This window comes from Acanthisitta chloris, unplaced genomic scaffold (genome assembly GCF_000695815.1).
Source record: "Acanthisitta chloris isolate BGI_N310 unplaced genomic scaffold, ASM69581v1 scaffold6205, whole genome shotgun sequence".
In the NCBI taxonomy this organism is placed as follows: domain Eukaryota; kingdom Metazoa; phylum Chordata; class Aves; order Passeriformes; family Acanthisittidae; genus Acanthisitta; species Acanthisitta chloris.
Genome location: NW_008673060.1, coordinates 31,051 through 56,413, shown reverse-complemented (window position 1 = coordinate 56,413; position 25,363 = coordinate 31,051). Strand labels below are relative to the sequence as shown.

At 41.9% G+C, this 25,363-nt stretch overlaps 1 protein-coding gene across 1 annotated transcript in view; it reads right to left on the bottom strand.

Annotated features, from left to right (window-relative positions):
* Positions 1–25,363, bottom strand: part of ATF6 (activating transcription factor 6) — a 73,048-nt gene that overhangs the window by 18,022 nt on the left and 29,663 nt on the right. The window contains exon 13 of the mRNA XM_009074753.1: positions 25,274–25,363. Coding sequence (XP_009073001.1) covers positions 25,274–25,363 — 90 coding nt within the window. The remainder of the gene's footprint in view (positions 1–25,273) is intronic.

The window sequence follows — 25,363 nt, the reverse complement described above, 5'->3', positions numbered from 1 at the left end:
GATTAAGACAACATTCAGTAAGACAATGAACTTTACATGAAAACTGTTCATGAAATCCAGTGTTCCCAAGGGATCAGGCCAAAGATAAGATGTCCATTAAATTATATTTTGTAACAATACCCTTGTCATGATTTGATGACTATTTTTAACATCACTTATAAAATGGTTATCTTGGGGTTTTTACTTTCAGTGCTTCTGAGTCTATGAGATCATTACCTAGCAAAACACAAGTTCTACACAGATGATTATCCAAGAATCATTACAAGTAGCAACTATTTTTTGCTGACCTATTTGAAAATTGGTGCATTGCCTGATGCTGGATTAGCTTTGCTTATAATGGCACCTTTATTTATTATGTAAATAAAAAATAAATTGTATTAAGAGCTACCACAAAGACTTTAGAATTGTATTTCAAATGTGCTTTAGAGCTGCTCCACAACTTCTCAGTGATTCAACACCAACTGTGGAGAAGACAGATGCACAGACTGTCTGGGAGCTGCCCATCTACAAAGAACCATTTCTTTAAAACCTGGAATTATGGAAATTTATCCATCTCCCCAATAATCTTTATCTTTTATATGCAGGAGTGTCCCTCTGACAATCATTCCCAACTTGCAAAGTTTCATAACTACTCTCATTCTACACCAAGGGCAAAGGGTATGCTGCAGAGTATCACAGACATTTTGCCCACAGTTTAGCTACCCACAACATTCTCAAGCCCAAAAGTCTTCAAATAGTCCAAAACTTTTATTTTAAAGCAATACCTTACATGCAACAGAAATGAGTGTACAGATTAGTGATCAGGAAGAAAGCAGACATTTAGAAATACTGTTTGAATGTATTTCTAAAATGTCCTGTCCTGAAGTATGCTGAATTGCATCCCAGATGGGAGTGTGATGCTATTACTCATCCCTAATTCTAAACACTAGACCCAAAAAAATCTAAAATTAAAATGCTGTTTGTGAAAGTAACACATAGTATAAAACTGAAAATGAATAAAAGCAAATTTTGCAAGTCAGCATCTGGCCCAGGAGCATGAGTGTCAACCAGAGGCAGAATAAATCATGACTATTACCCAACAACAGATGGCCTTGGCTTGGGCCAAGAGTTGCAGTGAGATGACAATTTAAGCAGACGATGCAGACCTGAGACTGTTGGCAGAATGACTGGAAAAATATCAGCCTGGAAAGACAATATTTCAAATGCGACCCCAGCTTCAGCACTCTCATTTTGCTTTTGATCATCTCTACAGATCAGTGATACGGAAGCCAGATGAGATGGACGCGACAGATAAATATAGCTAGAGATACTAAAAATCCAGCCACAAACACAATAAGTTGGAATGCTGAAGCACATTCTTCCTGAAGATAAATTCTGAAGATGCTACTTGTTAAATCATTCTGATTCATGACCACATTTATTAAGTCCTAGCCATCACAAAACATCCAGGAATATCGTTAGAGTATAGTTAATCAGAGCTGTAAACACTTAGAAATTAGGTGACCCTATAGAATGAATTTCCCGACTGAATCCTTACTCTGGTGGCTAATACAATGCCTGCTGATCAACTTCTGGACTCAACAACACATGGAACTGCAACAAGGATTCTGAGGCTTCTTCTGTGTAAGATCAGTGTTATTAGGGCTCTAACAGGGATTAATCTTTGGAGCCTCATGTATCTCTAACTCCCACAGTTGAATGGCAATGGAAAACCTGCTCCACTGTGCTAGAATATTCCAAAACTGGTTGCTCATGCAGCTTCAGCCTAAGTCTCCTGACATGTGGTTTGGTACTCAAAGTCCTTCCTCCCTAGATGTATGAAAACATGCAGGCATTTTAGCTTTCATGTAAAAAAATAAAATAATTGTCTCTAATTCTCCTAGTTAAAGGACATAAACAAAACCTCATCACTGCACAGCATGAAGTTTCATTAAACTATGCTAGTCACGGGTTTTTTGGATTTCATTTTGTTTCTTAAACTATCATAATTTCATAAGTTGGACTCTTGGCTGTTAAATGAATAGAACTGGCAATATAGCTTGTTTGGGCTTTTGCAATGCATGTCCCATCAGCCAGCAGTGCTGCAGCTCGCTGTAGGCAATCTGCTGAGCTCCCCCTCCATTTCTGTCTCAATGTATGTTCGAAAGAAACACGAGGGAACTGATCCTTGCAGTGTGCCCATGATGGAGGAAAATATTACTAGTGCTGTGGGGAATGTTTAGAGCAGATGTGCATGTGTTTGAGGGATACCCAAGTGACACGGGACACAAAGGAACGGATTTCCAGCCCCGCAAAGCTCTGCACTCTCAGCATGAGCTGTCTTTCCTCCTGTCCCAGGGGTTACTATCTGTCAAATCAATTCCCCTAGATTTTTCTTACCTTCTTAGTTGTTGTGCTTAGGTATGGAGAAGTATTTTTCAAAAGCCTTTTCTAGGGTCTTGAGCAAAAGCATTACCGACCAGAAAATAATTAACCTAACTTGATTTAGATGTGCTTTGTTACAGCACATTTAGCACATCTGCCTATGGGAACACTGCTTGTCATGCCACTGCAGGGCAAGCCAAGCCTCTGACCCTTCCCAGTGGTTTGGAGCACGTGCCCTGCAAAGTACAGATGTGACCCATGCAGAAGGCAAGACTCCACTCCTGTAAGACAGCCCCTACCTCTCTTCTCACAGAGACTTTGTGAAGATGTCCAAACGAGCCCTCCTCCTTGTTAGGAGATCCATCTCTGACTAACTAAGGATAACCTTTGTGAAAACAAGTGACATTTGTTACTTTACGGGAATAAAAGCTCCGAGGAGACTGGATTAAAATACCAAAGGAAAAGTTTAATATACTGTTCTTGTAATTTGCCTTGATGAGGAGATTTGATCTTTACCATTGCCTTGGAGACCAGCTATGTGCTAGAAGATTGCAACCAACAAAGGCAGTTGCCAGAGCAGAGGGGGCAAATAGAGCCAGGCGCCTCGGCATGCCAAAGGGCACTCTGTCCAGCAGCTTCAGAAGACTTCTTACAGTAAACAAACACTGTAGCTGGGCATTTTTTCATCTGTTTATGACTAAGAGGTCTCCCAGGGAATCATGCCTCAATCTATTCCAGCCTGAATCTTCACGCTGTGATTCTAGGGCTGCATTACAAGCACTGCTGGTACAGGCTGAGGAGCTTCCCACATCCCACTGAAGTGTTGGCAGCTTCCCAAAGCTGCTGGGGTACCATTTTTCTTTAATGGCACTACTTCTGGTAGTGTTCAACACGTCCTGACAGCTTAAAGGCTTATCTTTTAAAAACCACACCTAGTGATCTCAAGATGAAGCAGATAGAAAGCAAATGGGCTTTTGGCCATAAAAAAATTGTGCATCAAATCCACATATTGTCTTTCAAGCCTAATTTTTCTGAACACCTTCAGGGATTTCAAGTCAATAAGATGACACTGGACCTTCTTTAGAGCTATGCTTTTGGCCATATAAAGAATGTGAAACAAAAATGTGCTTTCACAGGCTCAAAAAGTTGCATGCCACCTCAGAGACTGATCCAGAGCACAGATCCTCCAAGGAGCTGGGCTTTTTAAAGACAGAGCCCATGATCCAGCTTTTCTTTAATGAACCACAGATTTCACACTTCTTAAAGGTTTCAAAATAATTCTTTCAGACTGCTTGCTGCTGCCAGAGATGTGATGTGTCTGTCCTGATCTTCTACGCTGGCCATCGACTCTGCACTGAGCAGCATTGCAGACAGCATGTGACTCCTAACAGAGATATGGTACCTGTGAAACTGGAATTGCATCCTCAGGACAGCCAGGGCTGGACTTCAGCAGCTCTCCAGACACAAAAGGAGGTTGTTTCCCATCAAAGAGAACCTACTGCAATGCACTCAGGGCCGAGGGGCTGATTCTGATTTACCCCAGCAGCTCCTGACGCTGCAGAGCACATAGCACAGGTCAGGGTGTAAATGACATTCAAGTCTTGGTGTATCTGTTTCTGGTTTTCTCTGTCAGTTTGAAGATGTGTATGAAAGTTTACAAATTTGTAGAGGAAATGGCTGTATAATTTCACTATGGATTCGTTTGGGTGATGGCAACCATATGGTGTCCTGAGGTTACACCAGTCTGGATACAACATTGGTCCATCTGGAAGTTCCTACAACATTGCTATGAGTGGACGTTAAAGGGGCAGCAACTGCAGAGGACAGAAATTTCAGTCTGACCCTTAGATCTGAAAAGCATGGGGATGGTTTCAAGAGAAGAAAAAAGGAGAGGAAAGCAGTTAAAACCTCTACACAAACTGACTCATAGCCACCACACTTGCTTGTTATACCATGAACTTTGTAGAGCTGCCTTGTTTTTAAAACCAATGTGTTGGTTTTTTGTTTGGTTGGTTTTTGGTTTGCTTTTTAAAAGTAGACCTTATAAATCCAAACAGATTTACACACCTCATCATGGATCCTTACAGGGAATCCAAGACACGCAAAAATGAGTATGGTAGCAGGTGAAAGATGGGATAGTGACTGCAAGGAAGCCACAAAAACCCCACAATAAAATTTCACATGGACTCAGCCTCTCTGCACCAGCTCTGGACAGCCCACCCTGGGAGGCCCCAGTAGCTTTACTGCTTTGGATCTAACAATAACCATTTAACTTAATTTGAAAGTGTACCAGCTCTACATGCACTAAACTTGAGATTAGCTGGCACATATTAACACAGTTTGACTTTGCAGCATACTTAAAGAAGAGAGTTTGTAATTGAGAATTCAACTCCCAACCCCTACTCATTGAGTTTAATTACTTTTTTAAGTTTTAAGCTCAGTTGAGTGATGAGGGGAAGACTGTCCCATAACAGGAAAGCTCCCAGAAGTTGTGGGAATAGGGATTCTTTTTCTGCTTTTATTTTTGCTAAAACTCCTCCTGTTCACCCTGGAGCTGTTCCAATCTCAATGTTTCTGTACACAGGTGGTTTTTACAGCCTATACTTTGCACACAGCAATGAAGTGATGAGATATGACTTTTATTTAAGTGTTTTACCAGAAATAGCTCAATCCCACAGTCAATAAAATGTCCTGTAGTGTAAGATTACACCTTCCTGCCATTCCCAGACAAATTTTTATAAATAATACCTAACTGCACTCTGGAATACATTCTGGTCACTGTCCCTGCCGAAGAGGGAGTTGCTATCCAGTTTAGTTCCCACATGAGAGACCTTCTAATGAAGAAGGTTTTAGTGCCTTCTTTGTAAATTGTGTTACTGCCAGATGTGATATGGCCTGGGTTCCAAAAGTAAACTAACTGGAAAGCACCTCGCTGTGAGTCAGAGAGCCTTGTGAAAATCCCAGAGACCTCAGACAGATGGAAAATTCACTGTGTCACAAGCTTCATCTGGAGGAGTTTCCTCCACTCCCTTCAAAGGCAGCACTGCTCCTTGTCCATCAGCAGGGCTCAGTTTTGGAGCATTTTGGCATTTCTTTAGAAAACCAGCAGCAAAGGACCTCTCCTAGATTAAGAACTGAAAAGGTTATGGAGATTACTAAGGATACAGACACCTGCTGTGGACTGTGTCCTCTGCAGTTCACAAATGAAGACACTGAACATCAGCAAAGCAAGAACTACATTTTGTTCCTTCCCCTTTGGGCATGAATTTATCTTACATTGCCTTAAAGGCCAAAAGGAACCTAAAATAGAGAGGCCAAATTAAAGTGACTTAGTATAGATTTTTAAATGGACTGCAAATGTCTCATGTTTAGACTTTTATTTAGATCATCTTTCTGGTAGCTCTTGACTCCCAAAACATCCAAGACATAACTGCAGCCACCATGTGACTATTTTAGAAGAAAAAAAGTCTCTCCAGGCATAAAAGCAGAGGTTCCTGTCCCACAATGACTTGAGGCAAATTAAGCTTTCCTGCTGCTGAAGCTGTTCCTGATTTCATGTTTCTCATGTTTAGACTTTTATTTAGATCATCTTTCTGGTAGCTCTTGACTCCCAAAACATCCAAGACATAACTGCAGCCACCATGTGACTATTTTAGAAGAAAAAAAGTCTCTCCAGGCATAAAAGCAGAGGTTCCTGTCCCACAATGACTTGAGGCAAATTAAGCTTTCCTGCTGCTGAAGCTGTTCCTGATTTCATGTTCCTGCCTGCACTGGGTTTTTTTTCCAAGAGCTGATGTTGTCCTCTGACTCCAAGGAAAGCCAATTCATCTTGCTAAGATGAAAACAAGCACTGTGTAATATGACACTTTTCCCTACCTGTCTTCCATCTGCCAACCATTTTCAATTACTGTTTTGGGGATTTTCTCACAAAGATGTGACTTCTGTATGTCTTGTGGGTATTGAGTTATCTTTCATGAACTTTCCCAGTCCTCCACTGAACACAATGCAAACTTACAGCATCTATAATGCATTCTGACAAGAAGTTTCACAAGTCTACTTCTATTGTATGAACCTCTTCCTTTCTTTGGTTTGAAATCACATCCTCCAAGCTTAATTTTCCATCCTTTACTTCATTTGGTATCCTACTCATTTCCCTCTAAGTATAATATCAAGGTTATAATTGAGCAAGTAAGAATAAAAATGCAAGAGAACTTCATAACGCCACCAAGATTTGAGAAGACCAACACAGGTTTCTAATACATGACAGACTATAATGCAAAGTATTATGCAGGTGCATAAAAGACAGCCTAAAGCAGATGTCATAGAAAGGTGGGAAATATTGATCTACTATTCAGTTTTTCCATCTTCATGGTTTACAATCCCTTTATTCAACATACAAGGCCAATTAGGAAGAATTATGCCTTAAGATAACACTGAAATAAGCTGGTATTTAGGTATCTATTAGCCAAACAGCAGACTCTACCCAGTGGCCTCCAAGACAGTTCCCTGTCTCTCTTAAGGAATTAGAATGTAAGCACACTTCCAGCAGACAGGCCCATTAACCTTCAGCCCTACTGAAACATCTGTCTTCATCCTGTTAACAAAGTCACACCAGAGCTGCAAAATGACCAGGTTTTCCTCAAGCTCCCCATTCCTCTGCCAATCTCTCACTGCAATCACCCAAGATGAACTTGCCTCATTTCTATCCAAGTTTTTTGAATGTCACTTTTGACTTGCAAGACATCCTAAATAAGCATCACTAAAGACCATCATCCTTCCCCTGTGGATAGGGAATGCTCCAGGAAATCACAGTTTGCAGAAGTTGCATGCACATACATTAATGAGGCACAGCAAAGTCAATTGCAAGGGAGCATGAGGAGAAGGCACCTCATTTGGACTCTATTTCTATCATAAATGTACTCTTTCCTTACAGATCTGTCTTTTTTTGATTTGCCTAGGAAAGAAAACGAAAGACCATGTGAACAAGCAGGGCACAGGACAGGGACTGGACAGAAATCCAGCCAATTAAACTTGCCTGCAGAAGTGCTTTGCAGGCCTGAAAGTAAAGAACAATGCATGCATTTGCTATGATGTAATTTTGGTTTGGCAGCAGATTAAAAAAAAATTCCTAAATGCAAAGTAAGAGGATGTGAAGAACCGAATTCTATGTTCAAGTAAACAGTTTGGGTTAAAATTGTATAAGAAGGTTTTTAATGGCTTGAAAAGGCTTTGATAAGTTGTGCGTGTGTTACTCGTGGAAATTAGCTGAGTTTCAAAACCAACTGGAAAAGGTGTGTCTATATGAACAGCTGACTCAGTTCTGAGCCTCTGTGAAGGAAAAAAAGATATCTCAGCTTGTACTGGTGGAAAAGTTCCTCCTGTTATGTTTGATAAGGAACAGATTTTCTTCTAAAGGCTCTTTAAGTCAAACCAGCACCACAAAATGTAACAAAGTTTGCCCAAAATAATTTGAAAATTATGTTTCTTTGCCATTTTCTGTCCATCCCAAGGGCTGTATAAACACAGAAATGCAGTTCATCTGTAACTCCCAGCTGAGTCTGTCGATTATCTTTGCAGATTTTACAAAGTTGTAAGACCCAAAAGAAATTAATTGGTTTATTACTACTACCCATAAAAAGAAATTCCCCTCCTTCTATAATTCACTGCAGCAGAGCTCTGCTTTTGCATAGCATCTGCAGGCTATTAGTTTTGCAACTGCAATCTGTAATTGCAAAAACATGTAATTTAGGTAGGGCATATGAATATGGTCCAGTAAAACTAAAAAGGATATAATCCAGATTCTTTGCTTCTCTCACAAAACATTCACCCAAAGTTTCTATATTTGCCTGCAAGACATAAGGTCTTCTGCAGAAGACAAATCCCGGATTCCCAGAATTACTGCTCAGCTGGAGACTGCCCCAAAAGAGCACACACAACACAGACTGGAGTGGGGAATGTTATTACCAGCAAACACCTTTTTTCTGCTCTTCTGCCTCTTGCAGCCCTGACACACAAGCACAGAGCCAACTGGTGCACAAAAATGATGCAGTTTCATGGGCATGCTCCTTAAGAGTGGAGCATGACCTTTCTAGATCAGATTCCCCACGAAACAGATGTTGGATGGGTAAAAAGGAATTTATGTCAGGCTTTCTCTAAATGCTGGATCAACATAACATTGCAGTTCAAAATCCACTTGCTAATGTAACTGTCCTCTGCTTTCTCTTCCAACTGACTTCAAAGGACAGTGAAGTACTAGAACACTTTGATCTCACTTTGTGGTGGGATCACCATCTTTAGAGGTCTTCAGAGCCCATTTGACAGTGCCACAGCCAATCTCACACAAGGTCAGCAACAGCCTTCCTCCACACAGGAGGTTGGACCACAAGGCCCTTCCAAGCAGCATTTCCAAGATCCTTAAGCACTTCAGGGCTCCACACACATGAACAATGTTTAGAAGTAGCTACACAAGTCCATGAAAGGCTACACATTCTGAACACTCTTCTGGTAAAGCAATTTCATTTCAAAGCAGAAGAAAGCATCCTTTCTTGCAGAGCAAAAAGGCCCACACATGCAGGTAGTCAGGAACACAAGAGAACTATAAAATCCTAACCAAAACCAACTGTTAAGTAGAGTCAAGACTTCATTCTTTTTCAAATCAAGGCAATTAATTTCATCCCAGTGTGTTCAATCCCACAAGACATATGGCACAAGATCCAGCCCTGGTCTGAAATTACTGTCTTCTTGCCTTCTGCAGCAACAGAAATAATAAGTTTTAATTTCCCATCCAATCTCCACAGTATGTAAGATAGCTGTAAGGCAAATCTCTCATTGAATCTTTCCACTGTGTATAAGACAGCTGCAAGCCAAAAAGTAGATCACCTGCAGTTGTCAGGGCAGCAGATTCATCACCTTGGACACCTCAGCCAAAGAGCTGACTTGGACACAAGACGCAGGATTGAATCTGAAGGGCAACTTTTATAAAATGGATCCAAAGATGTTCCCATGCCAGAACAATTCATTACTGGCATACAGGTGAATATACATTTAAAGTCCTGGATAAAAATACTACCAGACTGCAAACCCTGTTTTACAGAAGTTGCTAGTAATTCTAAAAAGTATGTCCCTGGTCCATCATACTGCACAACAGGACCAAACTGTGCCTTAGCCCAAATGCTGAACAGGAGCAGATGCATTCTGGAGCTGCACTTAGCATGGGATCTATCTTAAAACATATCTTTGTTTCTGCAAAAAGCACATCCATGTGCTTTGCAGCCAGGATATAAGGTATTGGATTCAGATCTGGTTTGAGGGGATAGAATGACAACTGTAGCTTATACCTCAGTGTCACTGTGACTTTCTCCCTTTCCTGATCCATCCACTGATCTGTGACTGTTGCCGAAGTGCTGGAAATATATTCAATGGGGAGGGTAAACAAACAAATTGAAAGCAAGGCTAGTGACAGGAGAGAATAAAGTAATAGTCTGAATTAAATTCTAGGCCAAAACCAGTGAGAGCCAAACTCAGTAGCTGAGAGTGCTCCTCTCTATTCTCCCTGCAGGGACAGCCACAGCTTGCTGCTGTTTGCCCTGTCCTGGTTTCAACTGGGATACAGTTAATTTTCTTCTTAGCAGCTGGTACAGTGCTCTGTTTTGAATTTATAGAGGAATAAGTTGATAACAGACCCATGTTTTGGCTGTTGCTAACTAGTGCTTACCCTAAATCAAGGACTTTTACAGTTTCCCACGCCCTGCCAGCAAGCAGGTGCACAAGTTGCTGGGAGTGAGTACAGCCTGGACAGCTGACCCAAACTGACCAAAGGAATATTCCATGCCATAGAATGTCATGTTCAGTATATAACTGGGGAGAGTAGGCTGGCAGGGAACCACTGCTTACTGCTTGGGGACAGGCTGGGCATTGGTCAGCAGGTGGGCAGCAATTGTACTGTGCATCACTTGTTTCTTTCCTCTCTCTCCTTTTCATTACAATTATTATCATCTTTATTTTGTTTCAATTATTAAATTGCTCTTATCTCAACCAACAAGGTTAACTTCCCCCCCCCCCCAATTCTCCTCCCTGCTGGTGGAGAGACAGGGAGTGAGCAAGTGGCTGTGTGTTACTTAGTTATTGGATGGGGTTAAACCAGGGCACTGCCCAAGAGCAGACAGGGGCAGCTTGATCCTCGTCTGCAGCCAGAGAGATGCTGCTTCTGAGAACACAGCAGATGTACAGGAAATAAGCAACAAATTTTTCCTAATTGTGGAAGTTGAATCAGTTACACAGACATACATCAGAGGACTGGAAAGTCTGTGTTAAAAATGTTTGTTATCCCTCGACTTCTTGGAAAAAGCATGAGTTAAGTTTCTGGGGATCTCTTCCTGCCCCTCATCCTTTAGCCTCATACACTCAAGGTACCTGAACACACCTCTTCTCCTGTCTGAGGATAAATCCTCTTCACTGAAATGGAGGTAATCATCTCCCAAGCAGTGGGAAGAAATTGTTTTGGGCCACAGGCAGAAAGATGTTTTAAAACCACAGGCAGTACACTTCTGGCAAACTATCTTTGACCAGGTTTTAAAAAGTTAGGTCTCGTTTGCATTGTCGGTACCTGCTGGGTAAAGTGGCTTTCAAAGCACCTTCCTGTGGAACCTAAAGAAATGGGTGCTCTTCCCTCTCTACTGACCTCTCTATTTTCCCTCCTCTGATTCCACTACAGAAAATGGTTTCCTCTCCTTCTACATTACATCAAGGCTGAATTAAAACATACCTTTAAATAAATATAATTTCCCACAATGCAAATGCCACTGTCAAACCCACAAGAATACAGCGATGTGAGAGCTCAGGAAAGAAACACACCAGATAACATGCACACAAACACTTCTGGGTCAGCAGTGGGACTGCATTTTTGCCTGAATCCCCCAGATTTACCCAGAGCTCTGCAATGACTTCAGCTCAGACCTGGGTGGGTCTCTGTAGGTCTTGGCAGCAGGGCCAGGCAAATTTCCTGAGCTGCCGATGGCTGGACGGTGGTCTGGCACACTCAGGCCATGGTTGGGGCTCCAAATCCAAGCTGCCTTCTGTTTTTCCCAAAATGTTGGTGCACAGACAGCAAGGTTTTAATATCAAGACAGAGTGAGCTGAATCCAAGTTTGACAGCAGCGTTTTAATCGGTGCAATGTGTACTGCATTACAGATGCTTGTTGGAAAGATGTTTCTCATTCTGCAGATCCTGGGACATCTGTCCAGCTAAGGATCCATCAACTATTAATAGCTTTTTCTAATTAAAGAGATATTCAATATAATAATGTTAAAATTGTTGCCTGTTACTAATAATCTCAGTTAAGACAGTATGAAGTTTCCTTTCATTATTCTGCCTGTTAGTTTGCATAACTCATATTTACCCCAGCCTGATGAGCTTCGTTCTCTCCACATTTACAGCTAAATTTCACTTCTAAATCTCAATTTTGAGCCCAGTTTTTTTTGCCAAATGTCTGCTCTGTTTGAATTTCTAGTGTTGTTGAGGAAGATGTAAATCAATTTTAGAAACAGACTTCACTTTACAAGGGAAAAAGGTCTATAAACATTTCACATTTTCCCCTGAAAAAAAACTCAAATCAAAACAAGAAAACAATCTGATGGAAAATGTCTTAAAAGCATACATAAGGCACACGATTAACTCACACTTGGTAGCAAAAAGGGTCTTGGATGCCTGACATTGAGGATTCTTCCTTAATCAACCCCAACCTAAAGGGCACTTCAGAATGGCTGGGCATAGTCTACAAGTGGCTGAGCAATCTGACCCCATGGCCACCTGAAACAGGAGGGTTCCTGCTCCTTCCCTTAGCCCTGGCACCTTCCCTGTCAGCCTCTGGCAACTGTCAGCCTCTCAAGAGAATCTCCTGAACTTCTGAGGCTGATTTCACATCAGTGTGGTAAAATGGCTCAAGGAGGGATCTGACAAGAGAATGCACAACCAAGAACTGACATGGACAACAGGAACCCTCCTTTCTGGTGGTGTTAAACCATTTTAATGACTTGCTAGTCTTCACCCTTAAAAATATCCTGGAATCTGCTCAAGCAGCCAGAGAAATCATCCAGTTTTGAATACTGTGAGAGTACTGCAGTGCTGTGGGAAATAATACAAACCATCAAAACTTACAGCACTGTGATGGAGGCAAAGCACCATGCACTTATCACTACCAAAACAGCAGTTTCCTTAGAAAAAGTTTTTGTTTGTGATGACAATAATTTACTTGGATGCTGGTCTGAAGCCTGACTGCTAAAGGATAAACAGGGGTATAAACTGGTGCAAGAGCTTCACACTCCTTGTCCATCTCGTGATTGTGCATGTGAGTGACTGCCTGTCTGCCACAGCAATTGAATTAGCAAGATCAGAGGGACCAGATTAGATTAAAGAGACTGAAAGGTCAGCTTCAGGAAGATAGAAATGTAAAGTGATGCTTGCTTGCACGCTACATAAAAGATGTCAGGCTATAGCTTTCAGGTTGGGCCTGTCTCCCTTCCTGGAGAGCAATATGTTTTCTTCTATCAGTACTTGCCAGCTCTCAACCACATTTAAAACATAACAGCTCGAGCTAATAGAAGCCTTTCATCTCCCCGCTTAGGGTGAGATTAATTTTCTCCAGCTTTAGCTGTCTGACAGTTGTCAAGGCTCAATTTGAAACCTACAGAAGGAGAGGCACCTCTGGAAGGAAATTTAGTCCATGCAATGGCAGGTGTTTGGGATAGGTGGGAAAAATTGAGACGAGCTTTTCTGCCTCCACTAAGAGGAAAAGGAGCCTCATATAGTGCTTGGAAATTTGTGGTGCCTGAGAATTTGTAGTGCCTGGTAGTCCGTAAAGCAGCAACAGTAATCTGTGAAATGACTTAAGAAAAACCCCCAGATGCATATAAGTTAAGGGAGAGAAACAGAAGTATTAGAAGAACAGCACAAATTAAGCAAACCTAAGCCGAATCTGGGGAGTGTGACCAGGCCATTGAGGAAAGTTTTGTCACCTCTTACAGCATTGGTAAGACCCTAGCCAGAATAGCATGTAAAGTGTTGGGTGCTCTTCACCTGGGCAAAGATGGATGTGGAGAAACTGGAGAGGGGCCAGCAGAGGCTACCAAGATGGTCAGGGCTTGGGGCATGTGGTCTATGAAGAGATGAAGGGAGCTGGGCTGGTTCACTCCACTGAAAAGGAGATGAGAGGACCAATCTAGGAGCAACCTACAACCATCAGACGGGAATTACAGAGAGAATTACAGACAATGGAGCCAAACTCTGCAGTGCCAGATGACACTCCAAGGTGCCACAACAACCTGTGGTGGTTTGGGACATATGGATTCTTCCCCTACAGAGCAGTGCAGCCCTGCCATGGCTCATCACAAAGGTGCAGGGTCTCCATATCTTTGGAACATCTCGAGACTTGACTAGACCGAGCCATAACTGATCTGATCTAGTGCTGACAATGGTCCTGCTTTGGACCAGAGACCTGCAAAGGTCTCTCCAGCAAACACTCCTGTGATTTTGTGAGCATTGACAGTCTGAGTGCAATTGTTAGCAAGTGAAAACCAAAATGACAACACTGCACAAGACTGTTAGTGGATTTTTTTACAAAACCCTTTTCATTAAAGACTATTTAGAATCTTTGCTTACAGGGAGATGGTGCCAGTGAAACCAAACAGGAATGAATGGGTGCAGTTCTCTGCCTTTATCTGTGCACTTCTCACTTGACATGTGCCACTAACTTAAACATTTAGAACTACAATAAACGCTTTTTCCTTCAGGCATTATAATCATGTACATTTTGCTTGTGAAACAAGAAGTTTCAAGCTAATTTCACCATTTTTTGCAAATATCATGCAAAGTGTTATGCAACTGTATCAGAGAACCACAGAAGCTTTGTTTTCATAAATGTGGCTTTTGAAAATGAAATGCCCCATTGACAACATTTCACCAAGCCACTGGAGTTTCCAGCTTCTCTGTTTCAAAATACAGGGGACATTAAGGTCAAAGAAAGACTCTACTGGAATTTTAATCATAAAGATGTGCAGAATGATGCATGAAAATTTTCAGATGAGTAAGTACATCAGTGCACTCTTAGACACCGAGGGTACAAATAATATGGCAAAGTAACTGATTTCACTGCATGGATAGCACCAATTGCATGGACACTTTTTTAACCACCTGAACTATGCTCCCATATGAACCCTCTCCTCTTTCCTTACCACTGTACTGGTTTTAATTCTACATGAAAAGCTTGAACATCATGGACTCACCACAATTTCTGCAAAATATCAGAGGCACTGAGCACCTTGAAGGCATCAACCCTAATCCTCTGCTCCAACACAACTGGAGGGCCACTCAGCTTGTCATTAACCAGTTTATGATGTGCAGTCACTACTCTCTCTATTACCTCAACTCATCAAAAAAAAAACTTCATCAGGCTCTTAATGTGTGGGTATACAGAACAGCAAGAGCCTGAGGCTACTTCAGGGTGGTGGATGTGCTCCCTCTCACTTCCATTCCCTCTTGCCCTCTGAACCTCTCCTGCCTCTGCAGAGCTACCCCTGACCTGCACAAAGGCAACATGAACTCCAGGCAGTCCCTGAGCTGCAGATCATTTCCCCCTCTCCCTCTGATCCCACAGAAATCTGTTGGGAAGCACACCAAGAGCACACACAGCCCTGTAACAACTGCACATGCCTTTACTGGGAGGGAAACACAGATGAGGAGCACAGCAATGCATCGTTTGAAGGGCCAGATTCAACACTGTAACTTCATACAAGCCAGAGCAGCTGCACCAAGGCTTTGTCAGGACATCTTCAAACAGAAAAGCACTGCAAGCAGATAGACATGATTTGTAATCAAATCAGACAAAAGGTGTCACAGTTGAGGTATAGGGTTCTGGGTTCGTTTTCCTTCTTTAACCCACACCAGTCTTGTTCTTGGGTATCTATTTTCTACAAGGACTAAGTTACTGGAAGTGACTTTTGTAAGGAAGCAGGTAAATTCTCAAATCACCTATTGAGATTTGGAGAGACTATGTAAGTCAGAAGGGCTGTCAGTTTTGATCTATGTGAAGAGGTTCTACTCTGCAGGAGGGTAATGGATGGTGATGGTTATAACTACCAGGAGAGCAGAGGAGGGACGGGAGTGCTGCAGGGAATTAAATGCTAATTATTCAAGAACTTAGAGGACATCAGGTTGTTCTCTCTGGCAAGGGCTGTAGCCATACTTTCCTGTTTACAGACACACATGTGCAAGATAATGAGACACTTTTTACATGCATTTTTTACATCCTTTTGACAAGTCACATGCTGTGGGTAATATCCTTATGCTGGACTGCCATGCCAAACTGACACTAACCAGCTCTAGACCAAAATGGAAATACCCTGTCACGACATTGCAGTTTACTCAGCTGGCTTCACACTCTTCTTTTAGCATTTGTAGTACTACACCTGTGTTTAGCCTGAACCTACAGAGTTTCTTTCTGCTTGTGTAAAACGCAATTCTCTAAACTTTTTCTTATTCTCACAGAGCCACAATTAACTGTTTTTGTCAAAATTTTACACCAAGAAAACTGCTGCATCTGTTCCTTTTCTCCAAAGGGCAGAATGTTTATGTCCTGTTTCATTTTTGTACACATTTCTCTATGTTGGCACTTCCAAAACTGAGCTTGAGAAGTTAGGAAACTTTATGCCTAGATTGTATGTGGCACCTCTGTTCCCTGCTGGAGAGTTAAAGCTTACAGCTGGTTAGCAAATGCCAAACAGATGGGTGAGCAAAAGCAAAGAGAAACCACAATGTATTTCCATGATGGAGAGGAGATGCTCTCTGGAGATGTTGGCCCCAGGCTACCCGAGACAGCAAAGTGGTTCTGTTTCACTCTCCTTTTCCAGTAGTCACCTGCCTAGTGACTACCTACTGAATTCCTGATCCTGATGAAAAACTCCAGATCTGAGTGCCTGGGACTGTTCTTAGAAAGGAGGAGAGGTCCATGCTGATTTCCTGGAAAGATTAAACAAAGGCCTCCCAGATGCTAACAAATGACTCAACCCAGGAATCTTCACTCTGAGGAACAGCTTGGGAATGAATCTTCACACCTGCGAACAGCCTGGGAGTCTCAGAGGAGAGCACTGTTTAATACACAGGAACCTGGCAGGATTTAGATCAAGAGATGAATGCCTGTGTACCTTCCTTGCACAGAGCAAGCTCTCTGAGCACAGCTCACATTGCTTTCCTCATATTGGTTATAACACCCCTTTGAGACAGCTTGACACTTCAAACCTTATTTTGGATAGTCACGAAACCAAGGAACAGTAACAACAATCACTTATGCAATGCAATGTTTAGTGGCACTTTGCCAACCCAACTCCAAGGGCAGTGGCCCATGGGATGTAACAGGCCATTTCTACTCAGCACCCTCATGGTGTAACACGCTGTTCCCGTTGTGCAGGTGTCCCTCCCACAGAGCTTCTCCTTCTCTTGACGAAAAGTATTTTCAAGTGCCAGAATTATTCACAGACACATTTTAACATTTGAAGCAATCAAAACACAAAGAGGATTTCCTGAACAGTGGTTTCCAGCACGAAGAATTTCTCAGCTTAGTCCTCGATATTCCAAATTCTTGATCACTAATCCAAAGCTGGACAGTTTCTATCAACTCTGCTGGCAAAAGTGGAGTTTATCCAACTACACAGTGAGGAGCAAGCCATACCAGGCATGAAGCACAATGAGCTCATTCTCAGGCCTATTTCTCCACTTTAACTATCAGGAACAGAAGTCCACATTACTGGGAGCTAGTATGGAAGCATATTTTAAAAGAATTAAGTGGTGTGGATACAGGTAGAACACACCTACACAGGCCACACTAAAATTGCCTTTAGCCAGAGAGCACTCACTCCTGCAACAGAAACAGTGATAAAACACAGAGAAGAAATAAAACTGCAATCTGAGGAAAAGGCCTTTCTGCTTTCTAGCAGAGATTTAGATGCCCAAGTGTCTCCTAATGCTTCTTAGCCCTTTATGAGAAGCAACTGGATTTCTGCAGCTGCTACTTTCCATTAGCCATCCCAGTAGAGAGGCCACAAGTAACCAGAAGCCCCAGAAGTAGAAAACAAGTTTTATGTTCCACTTTCAAACAGTTTTAAAGCCAGTTACAGGATTCAAAGCCAGCTACAAGATTCAAAGCCAGTTTAAAGATAAAAACGTACAGTTAATTTTATCACACTGCTTGTACTAGGAGTGTATGTGATTTAAAAATAAAATCTGGAAGCCACAAGTGTTCTGTTCGGTCCAGTGGGAGGTGATGATAATCTGCACACACTCATAATAGCACCTGGGCTCTTACTTCATAAAATAAGCTTTGTGTGCTGTCCAGCTAAAAATCTGGCAAAAGGATTAATTCAAACTGGAAGCAAATAACTTCATCTGACCAGAATTAACTCTAAAAGTGTGCCTAAGATTTTAAATAACAGTCTCAAATGTAATACTATAATGATTAACATTCACTGTAAGGTAGGGTTTCTCCTGTGGACACAAACACTACCTAATGAAACCAAGAACATCTCAGTTCTGCATATTTTACTTTCATAAAGACAGTGTCTAGAGCTATCAGGTATAAAACTTGAAAATGAACAAAGAAAATAAACACTAGTCTGAAGCCATCAAGCCTAACTAAGCAAGGAAGCATACTTATTTCAAAGTGCTCTCTGCATATGCTATCATTCAAGGCAAATGAAATATCATGAAGGTCATTTTTTCCTGCAAAAGCTCATTCCTACCAAATGCAAGTCAATGCCTTACTGGCTACTGCAGTTCCAGTGCTGAAGGTATCATTTATGTCTTTATAGAGTTAGGGCTTGGTCAGCATCAATCCCATAATTAAATATTGCTCCAGATCACAAGCAAGAGCCCATCGTTCCCTTCTGGGAACTGTGCAGAATAATCTAAGCAAAATTTTCTTCAATGAACACCATGCTATCACTAAAGAGAGATGCACTATTATCTGGCATAATTAACATATTATTAATGCATTACTGAACCTGGGTTATTTCCTGAAGGAGGGGAATTGCTTCAGAGCTGCATTTCCATCTCCTGCTCTAATTGAAAGCACATTACTTGTTTGTGGATGAGCTTGTGTTCCTGCTCAAATTGTTGTCAGCAATTGTCTGTTCTCTATCCTTATGAAGTGAGATATTGCTGTTACTTCCTTTACTGAGACAATTCCCACTTCATAATCACATCTTCCTCGCACACTTCCCAATTATACTTCTGTAGCCTATGTCCACACCAATTTCATAAGCAGTAGGTCTTTTACAAAGGTTTTCCAAAACCAACAATTTTCCTCTACTTCTTGCCCACAACTCTTTGTCTGTCAAGCATGCAGCACATTTAAATACACGTATACTATTACTGGTCACGTCTGCCTGCAACCACTTTGGGGTTTGGAGACATTTTTTGCAGTATGTTTTATTTTCACTATAATTATCTGCAGTGTATGTTGTCCTTCCAAATACTAGTTTAAAAATAACAAAGTATTAGTTAGGCCTGGGACATATAAGGCTGAAAGAAGCTCAGTGACGGCATTAATATGATTCATGAAGTTCCAGCAACCATGCAGAAGACAAACTCATCAAGACTACACACACAAAACCCAAGAGTAACTTTTGCTCCATGCCAGACATATTCAAGTGCCTTTTCTGTCTCTGCTTATACATCTGCCTTCAACACCACATTCATTCTCAATTTTATTTGGAGGACAGTGAGGTTCAAAGGGACCCGAGCAGATGAAAATCAGAGTGACTAAGACTTTGCTTCCAAAATGTCTTGGAGTAGCTCTCCAAGTAGGAACTAGGAACAGAACAGACATATCCAAGGGAAGCAAAACCCCACGTGATGTGACAGGCATTACCTCCCTTCTCAGAAAGCCATTGTGCATTCTTGTTCTGGTCCCTCTTAACCACTGCTTGCATCAGGCTGAGCCAGACAGACGCTGCCCAGCAGATGCTACACTGCAGCTGGTACTTGCTTGCTGCTTCCATTTGGATTCTACTCCTACACATCCAAGGTGTCTCACTGCCTGGCTCCTTCTCTTCCTCCTTCACACAGTCTGCTTGCTCTCTCCAGCACATGACAGCCCTTTGCTGCTTCACTCCCAAAAGTGTGTTCTTCCAGTGAGAAATAATGACACAGTGAGATGTTTTGCTGGAAAATACTGAAAGGTGTTGCTAGAAACACTTTTTAAATAATTGCTGGCCTTCAGCTGCAAACAAAGATTCATTTCTTTTGAGCTTCCTTTGACTTCAGCTTGCAGTTGTGTGGTTCTCATACACAAGTGTTTTGAGAATCTCAGGACTGAGGAAGGCCATTTGTGCCCTACAGATCAACATACATTTTTAGACTTAATTTTAGATTATTAAATTTCTCTGGAAGCTTTTAGAGTAAGCTCTAAGATGCTACTGAAAGCAACATCTTCCACAGCTGAGTAAGCAGAAAACCAGAGGACTCTTCTCCCCACCACCTCTCTGCTCCCCATCTACCAGAAATATTCCATGCCAGAAAGGATGACAGGTCAAGAAAGACCAAAAAGACTGTTCTTATGCAGACACCAGGGACTTGGGAGGAGAAAATTCTCTCTGACACAGAGAGAATCTACAGTTTAACCAGGAAAGAGGGAATGCAGCAGGCCAGGCTTCATTTTCACTATCGACACTTAGATGGAAACAGGAGGTTTTCATAATGGATTTTCAAATTTGAAAGTCAAATGCAGCTGTAATTTGACAGAGGTTGGTTCACTGAGCTTCAGGGCATGCTGAAGCACAATCACACACACTGTTTGCTTTCTCAGATTTTCCCAGAGAGGCAAGAGTTGGCCTCACAGAGAAGACAGGCTAAAGGGTGACCTTTGCTTTGAAAAGGACAGGCAATTTTATCATGGATACTGTGCCCTGAGCCTCAGTTCTTTCAACACATATTATTCTCAGCATCTGTATACAATATAGGACAAGATCTCAAAATCCTAGGATCCTGGGATAAAGTCACTTTTTCCCCCTGAACAGCTAAAGTCAGGCTCCCCAGGAGAAAGAGGAGTTTGTAAAATCTTACAAGAATCTGCATGTTAACTTGCAGCAGTTGCAAACCCACGGGACTCAAACATATAAACCAGCTGCTCTATCTTAGGAGCAGCAGGACGCTGTGGGTCTAATCAACACATTTTATCTGAATGAAAGACCAAATTACACATCCCAGTCCACAGAAATCCACAAAGGCAACAGCAGAAAACTTCATGTTCAGTATAAACCACCCATTGTCAAGTGCAACAAAACAGGAGAAAAGTATATGTTAGGACTGAATTTCTGGCTATGAACCATCATCTGAAGCCAACTTCTTATAAAGCAGTTTTGCCTGCAGGATGTAGATGGCATCAGGAGTGCAGTGAATTGGAACCTGCCTCATGCTCTCTGAATACATTCAGATTATTGCCAGAAGTGTGTGCAGTACAGCAAAGTGCTGCCACACAAGCATGTCAAAGCCAAGCTTTATAATCTTTTGCTGTCTGAAAGTGATATATCATCCCAAATACAATTATATGATAGCAAATACAACTAGCACAGCACAGGCTTATTACTAACAGAAGCACAACGCAACCTAGACACTTTTATTCCTACCACATTGAATGTTCACACAAAGAAAGAACAAAAGTTCTGATTTAAATTTAGCTTTATCACTTCAGCAGAAAACTGTCTGAAGAACTTGAGAAATTCTTGAACACTCATTGCAGATGTTAGCTTGTAGGACCAGAAATTCATATTCACAGTGAAAGGTTTCCCTGAACTTCTATGGTTTGTGGCAGAAATTTACAAAGTGAAATTCTGGTTCTACTGAAGTTGGTAAAGGCTTTGCTATTGATTTCCATAGGGTCAGCATCACTCTTGCTCTAACAAATAATAACTAGAATCACCTTTTAATACTTACTTATTCCTGCAATATACTATCAGATATATTTAATGCAGTGCACATAAAGTAAGTGACAAACTTTGTTATCAGGAGACATTTGTGCTTTGAAATAGAGAAAGTAGTGAGAGGAAATGCCAGTAGTCCTCTGAATTTCCCAAGTGAATCAAACCTTAAACTATGTTTTCCTTCAGAACAGTAATTACATTTTTACCCTAAAAAATGCCACTGTCCTTAAATAAGCCTACAGAGATGTCACCAGAGGGTCACTCACTGAACCATCCAGGATGGGGAAATCTATTGCTTAATCAGTCCAAGTTGTGGGGACTCTGATCCTAACCACACAAGAGTGGAAAGATCTGGAATGGCATTTACAGGCCAAAGTAAATTGGAAGGGATCTGTTTTCTCCAATGATTTACTTAATTACTTTTCAAATTAAGCTAGCTATTCAGGTAATTCTAGAAACAATCTCAGGGCCTGAATACTCTATGGCAAAACAGATGTGAGCTCTGAGAGAGAACTGTGTGGGTGCCAGGCTTGCAGAGAGCTGCAGTGGCAGACAGGTGTCTATTTCCTGCAGACAGAGCACCTTGGATCAACTAACTTAAATTCTGCATCCACGCTCCACTGGGGTTTTGGAACAGATCAAACAGACTTGGTATCACGGACATTACAGGGCAGAAATCAAAGATGTTGGCAGAGCAACAGACTCTCATTCTGCCTCTCAGACTTGGGAGAAATCAAAGGAAGGTTCAATGCCAACTGGAGACTCCAATGTGCTTCAGCAGAGCTCACACTGCCATACCCTTCCCATAGTAGCAGGCACCTTCTTCTCAGTATCCACTGCACAGACCTCTCAGTTCTGCACATGCTCTAAAATCCAACCTAAAACAGTGCAACTTAGAGCAAAGACATCACTTCTCAGTCCTGGTGCACTTGGGGAGAGCAGACGGCCTTGCAATGCTAAATGGCTGCTGAAAACAATGGCTTCCTTAAAGTAGCAAGGAAAAAATATAATTAACAAGTCAATATCTCAAGAAATAAAGGGTGAAAAGCCCTACGAGGGATGTTGCCTGCTGGGGCCTGGCAGAGATGGGAGATAACACTGCTTCAGTCCACAAATGCTTTACTCACTGTTCATTACATACTTCTTCTTGTTTAAAAATGACATTACAGATTCCCCTGGCAATAGCAGAAAATTAATTTCCCTAGACTCCCAGAGTGAAAGCCCTGCTTCTTGTATGGAGTCAGCTGATTCAAATACTCCTGCTTAAAAAAAAATAACAACCAAACACCCGAACTTCCACTGTAAATAAGCAGACCTGCAAGTCTTTCAAGGCAAAGACAGGAAACAAAATTGATGAGATCACAGGAAACTCAGCCTTACAGGTACCAAGCATCATCAAAAGAAGAGACAGTGCATAAGAGCTTTGCTCCTCAGCCCTGCACCTTCAGAAGCCCTGGCTGAGTTCTTCTATATGAGAGGCATAGGTAGGCCCAGCAAAGTGCCATTTTCTAGAAAATCCAAGGAACTCAGGGCATAGATCCAGTAGTGCAAGTGAGAACACATTAAAAAATCTGTTATTATCTAGCACATACATCCAGGAGAAATGGTAGGTTATGTGACATTGCACAGAGAGTAGAAAACATGTGGAAAGAAGATCTAGGGACATCAGGTTGAAGGGACCTCTGGAGATTCTTAGTTCTACCTCCCAGTGGGAGCAGGACTGACACCAATACCAGAACCATCCACCCCCTGGAATTTTTAACTGGATGATTCCTGTTCTTTTGTTATGTTATGTGGCTGTTAACAGCTTATTAAGTGTTTGGGAGTGTGTGCATGGCAAAGAGCCAGAGAGGAGAACAAAACCTATCATCTCCAGGCCTTGGCTCCTAAGATGGGCAAGCAAGCAAGCAACACAAGTGAACTGTCCCGTCGAGGAAATCAGTCCCCTCTCAGCTCCTATCATCAGTGAAAAGGGAATTGTGGTCCAAAGAAAATGAAGTCAGCACTCCTCAGGAGGAGGTGAAAGGGCACCTCCCCGGCTGGGGCCCTGCTGATGGCACCCCTCGGGCTGTGCAGGAGTTCTTTCTTCTGCACTCACAAAGGAATCCAAGCAAATCATTTAAAAGTGCCTCAGGGCACAGCTTGCCACTACATCAGGTTTGCCCTGTTAAAATAATAAATGAGGTAATGCATACAACTGCCTTCAATTTGAGGACATTTCATTCATAAAACAGAAATACCAACAGCTTTGCTACCAAATAAACTTCATAGATGGGTTTAAAAAGTCTCTGCACCTCTCCCTGCAGTAGAGCAGAGCCAAGCTGTAGCGATTCTGTGGCCCAAGACACACTCTGTTTCCAAGGACAGCTCTGCAAGTTGAAATGAGAGCTGACAGCTTCCAGGTCATTACCCTGACAGCATAAACAGGACCTATGCACAAGTACAAGCATTCAGGTGGACTGGAGAAATGGCCCCAAGGGCAGAACTAGACAAACACTATTCTGCTTTTTGTTCTGAGTTTCCAGAAAAACTTTTATTCTCCACTCCCTTCTCCTCATCTTCAGGATATGTGGAGCCTGGTGCTGGCTATATTTGTGTTGCTAGCTGAAAGAACAGCAGAACATGCCAAGCATTTAATAACAAAATTCCAGCCTTGTGACACAACCCAGTAATCCCAAGACTGGAAACTAACCTCATATTTCTACTCAGCATAAAACCCTAATCCTAGTAAGAGCACCACTATGTTTATTTTGCTTGAACCTTTTCTAAAGACATGCATCTCTCAAATTAAGAAAAGTTACTGTGTACCAGGTGGAACAGGGTTGTACTACCTACGTACCTGTGGCATCCACAGATTGGTAGAGTTCTGACAACACAGAAACTACTAAAACTAGTTATGAATATCTGTGTTATCTCTTACACAGAACTGGTTAGAGCTGCTGCTGTGGCCACTACTGGTCCCCCACCACCTTGGGAACCTTCTCAGGACACTCCTATGATGAGGAAACAAATGGAAGAAAACAGTTTCCTAGGCTGGGTATGAGCATGAGGCTCAGCAAGTCAAGATCCCAAGTTCAGCCCAGGGATAAATGTGCATATAGATATATTTAATGACTCATCAAGACCCCAGCAAAAGGAAGGGAATAAACTTCCAAACCCAGGTTGGTGTTTTGGACACTGTTTGCCTTGATCATTTCCCTCACCACATCCCAAGCAGCTTCTCATTATTGCATATGTCCTGGCTTCAACACCAGTCAGGCTTGCAGTGCAGCAAAGTGCCAAACACCTGGAATTCCATTTTATAACAGCTTTTGCTGTCACTAACTGTGTTGCAGGGGTGAGGATGTGCCCGACAAAGCTGCAGCACAAGCCTATCCTGTATCCCAGCACAGATGGCAGAACTGCTCAACTGTCTCAACTTACAACTCACAAACCAGCAGAAAAATTGTGCCACTGCACACAGATCTGGACAACTGCAATGTGTGACACATAAAATTGCAAATTCAAGTGTTTCAGGGGTAGATAGAAACAATATCATGTTAACAGAAATAATCTGTGCACAGGGTGCATATATTCCCACACCCAGAAACACAAAAGTTTCATGCATCTATTAAATTAACAACCAGTTAACTATTATGTTCATTGGACTGCTACCATGCACAAGTGTTTAACCACAGGGTTCATACCACACTGTGCTGTCTTGCCCTGGCACTACAATATTTTCTCCAAAGCTCTTTCCAATCCTAACTGTGATGGGCACATTTTGCAAAGACCATGATCTGGTCACATTACTGTAAAGGATATAGAGAAAAATCACTTCTGAAGAACCAAATTTAGATTCAACCTGGACTATGTCACCTTTTGTGCTACAAGGAAAGACACTGTTAGAAACAGTCCTATGGACACACATAAAAGGCCAGTGTTGAACAACTGCTACACTTACTCTGCGAAATGACACCACGTAGAATGTATCTTCCCTTCGGCGAATAGCTTCAAAAAAATCTTGATAGCTCCTTGGAGAGGCATAATATAC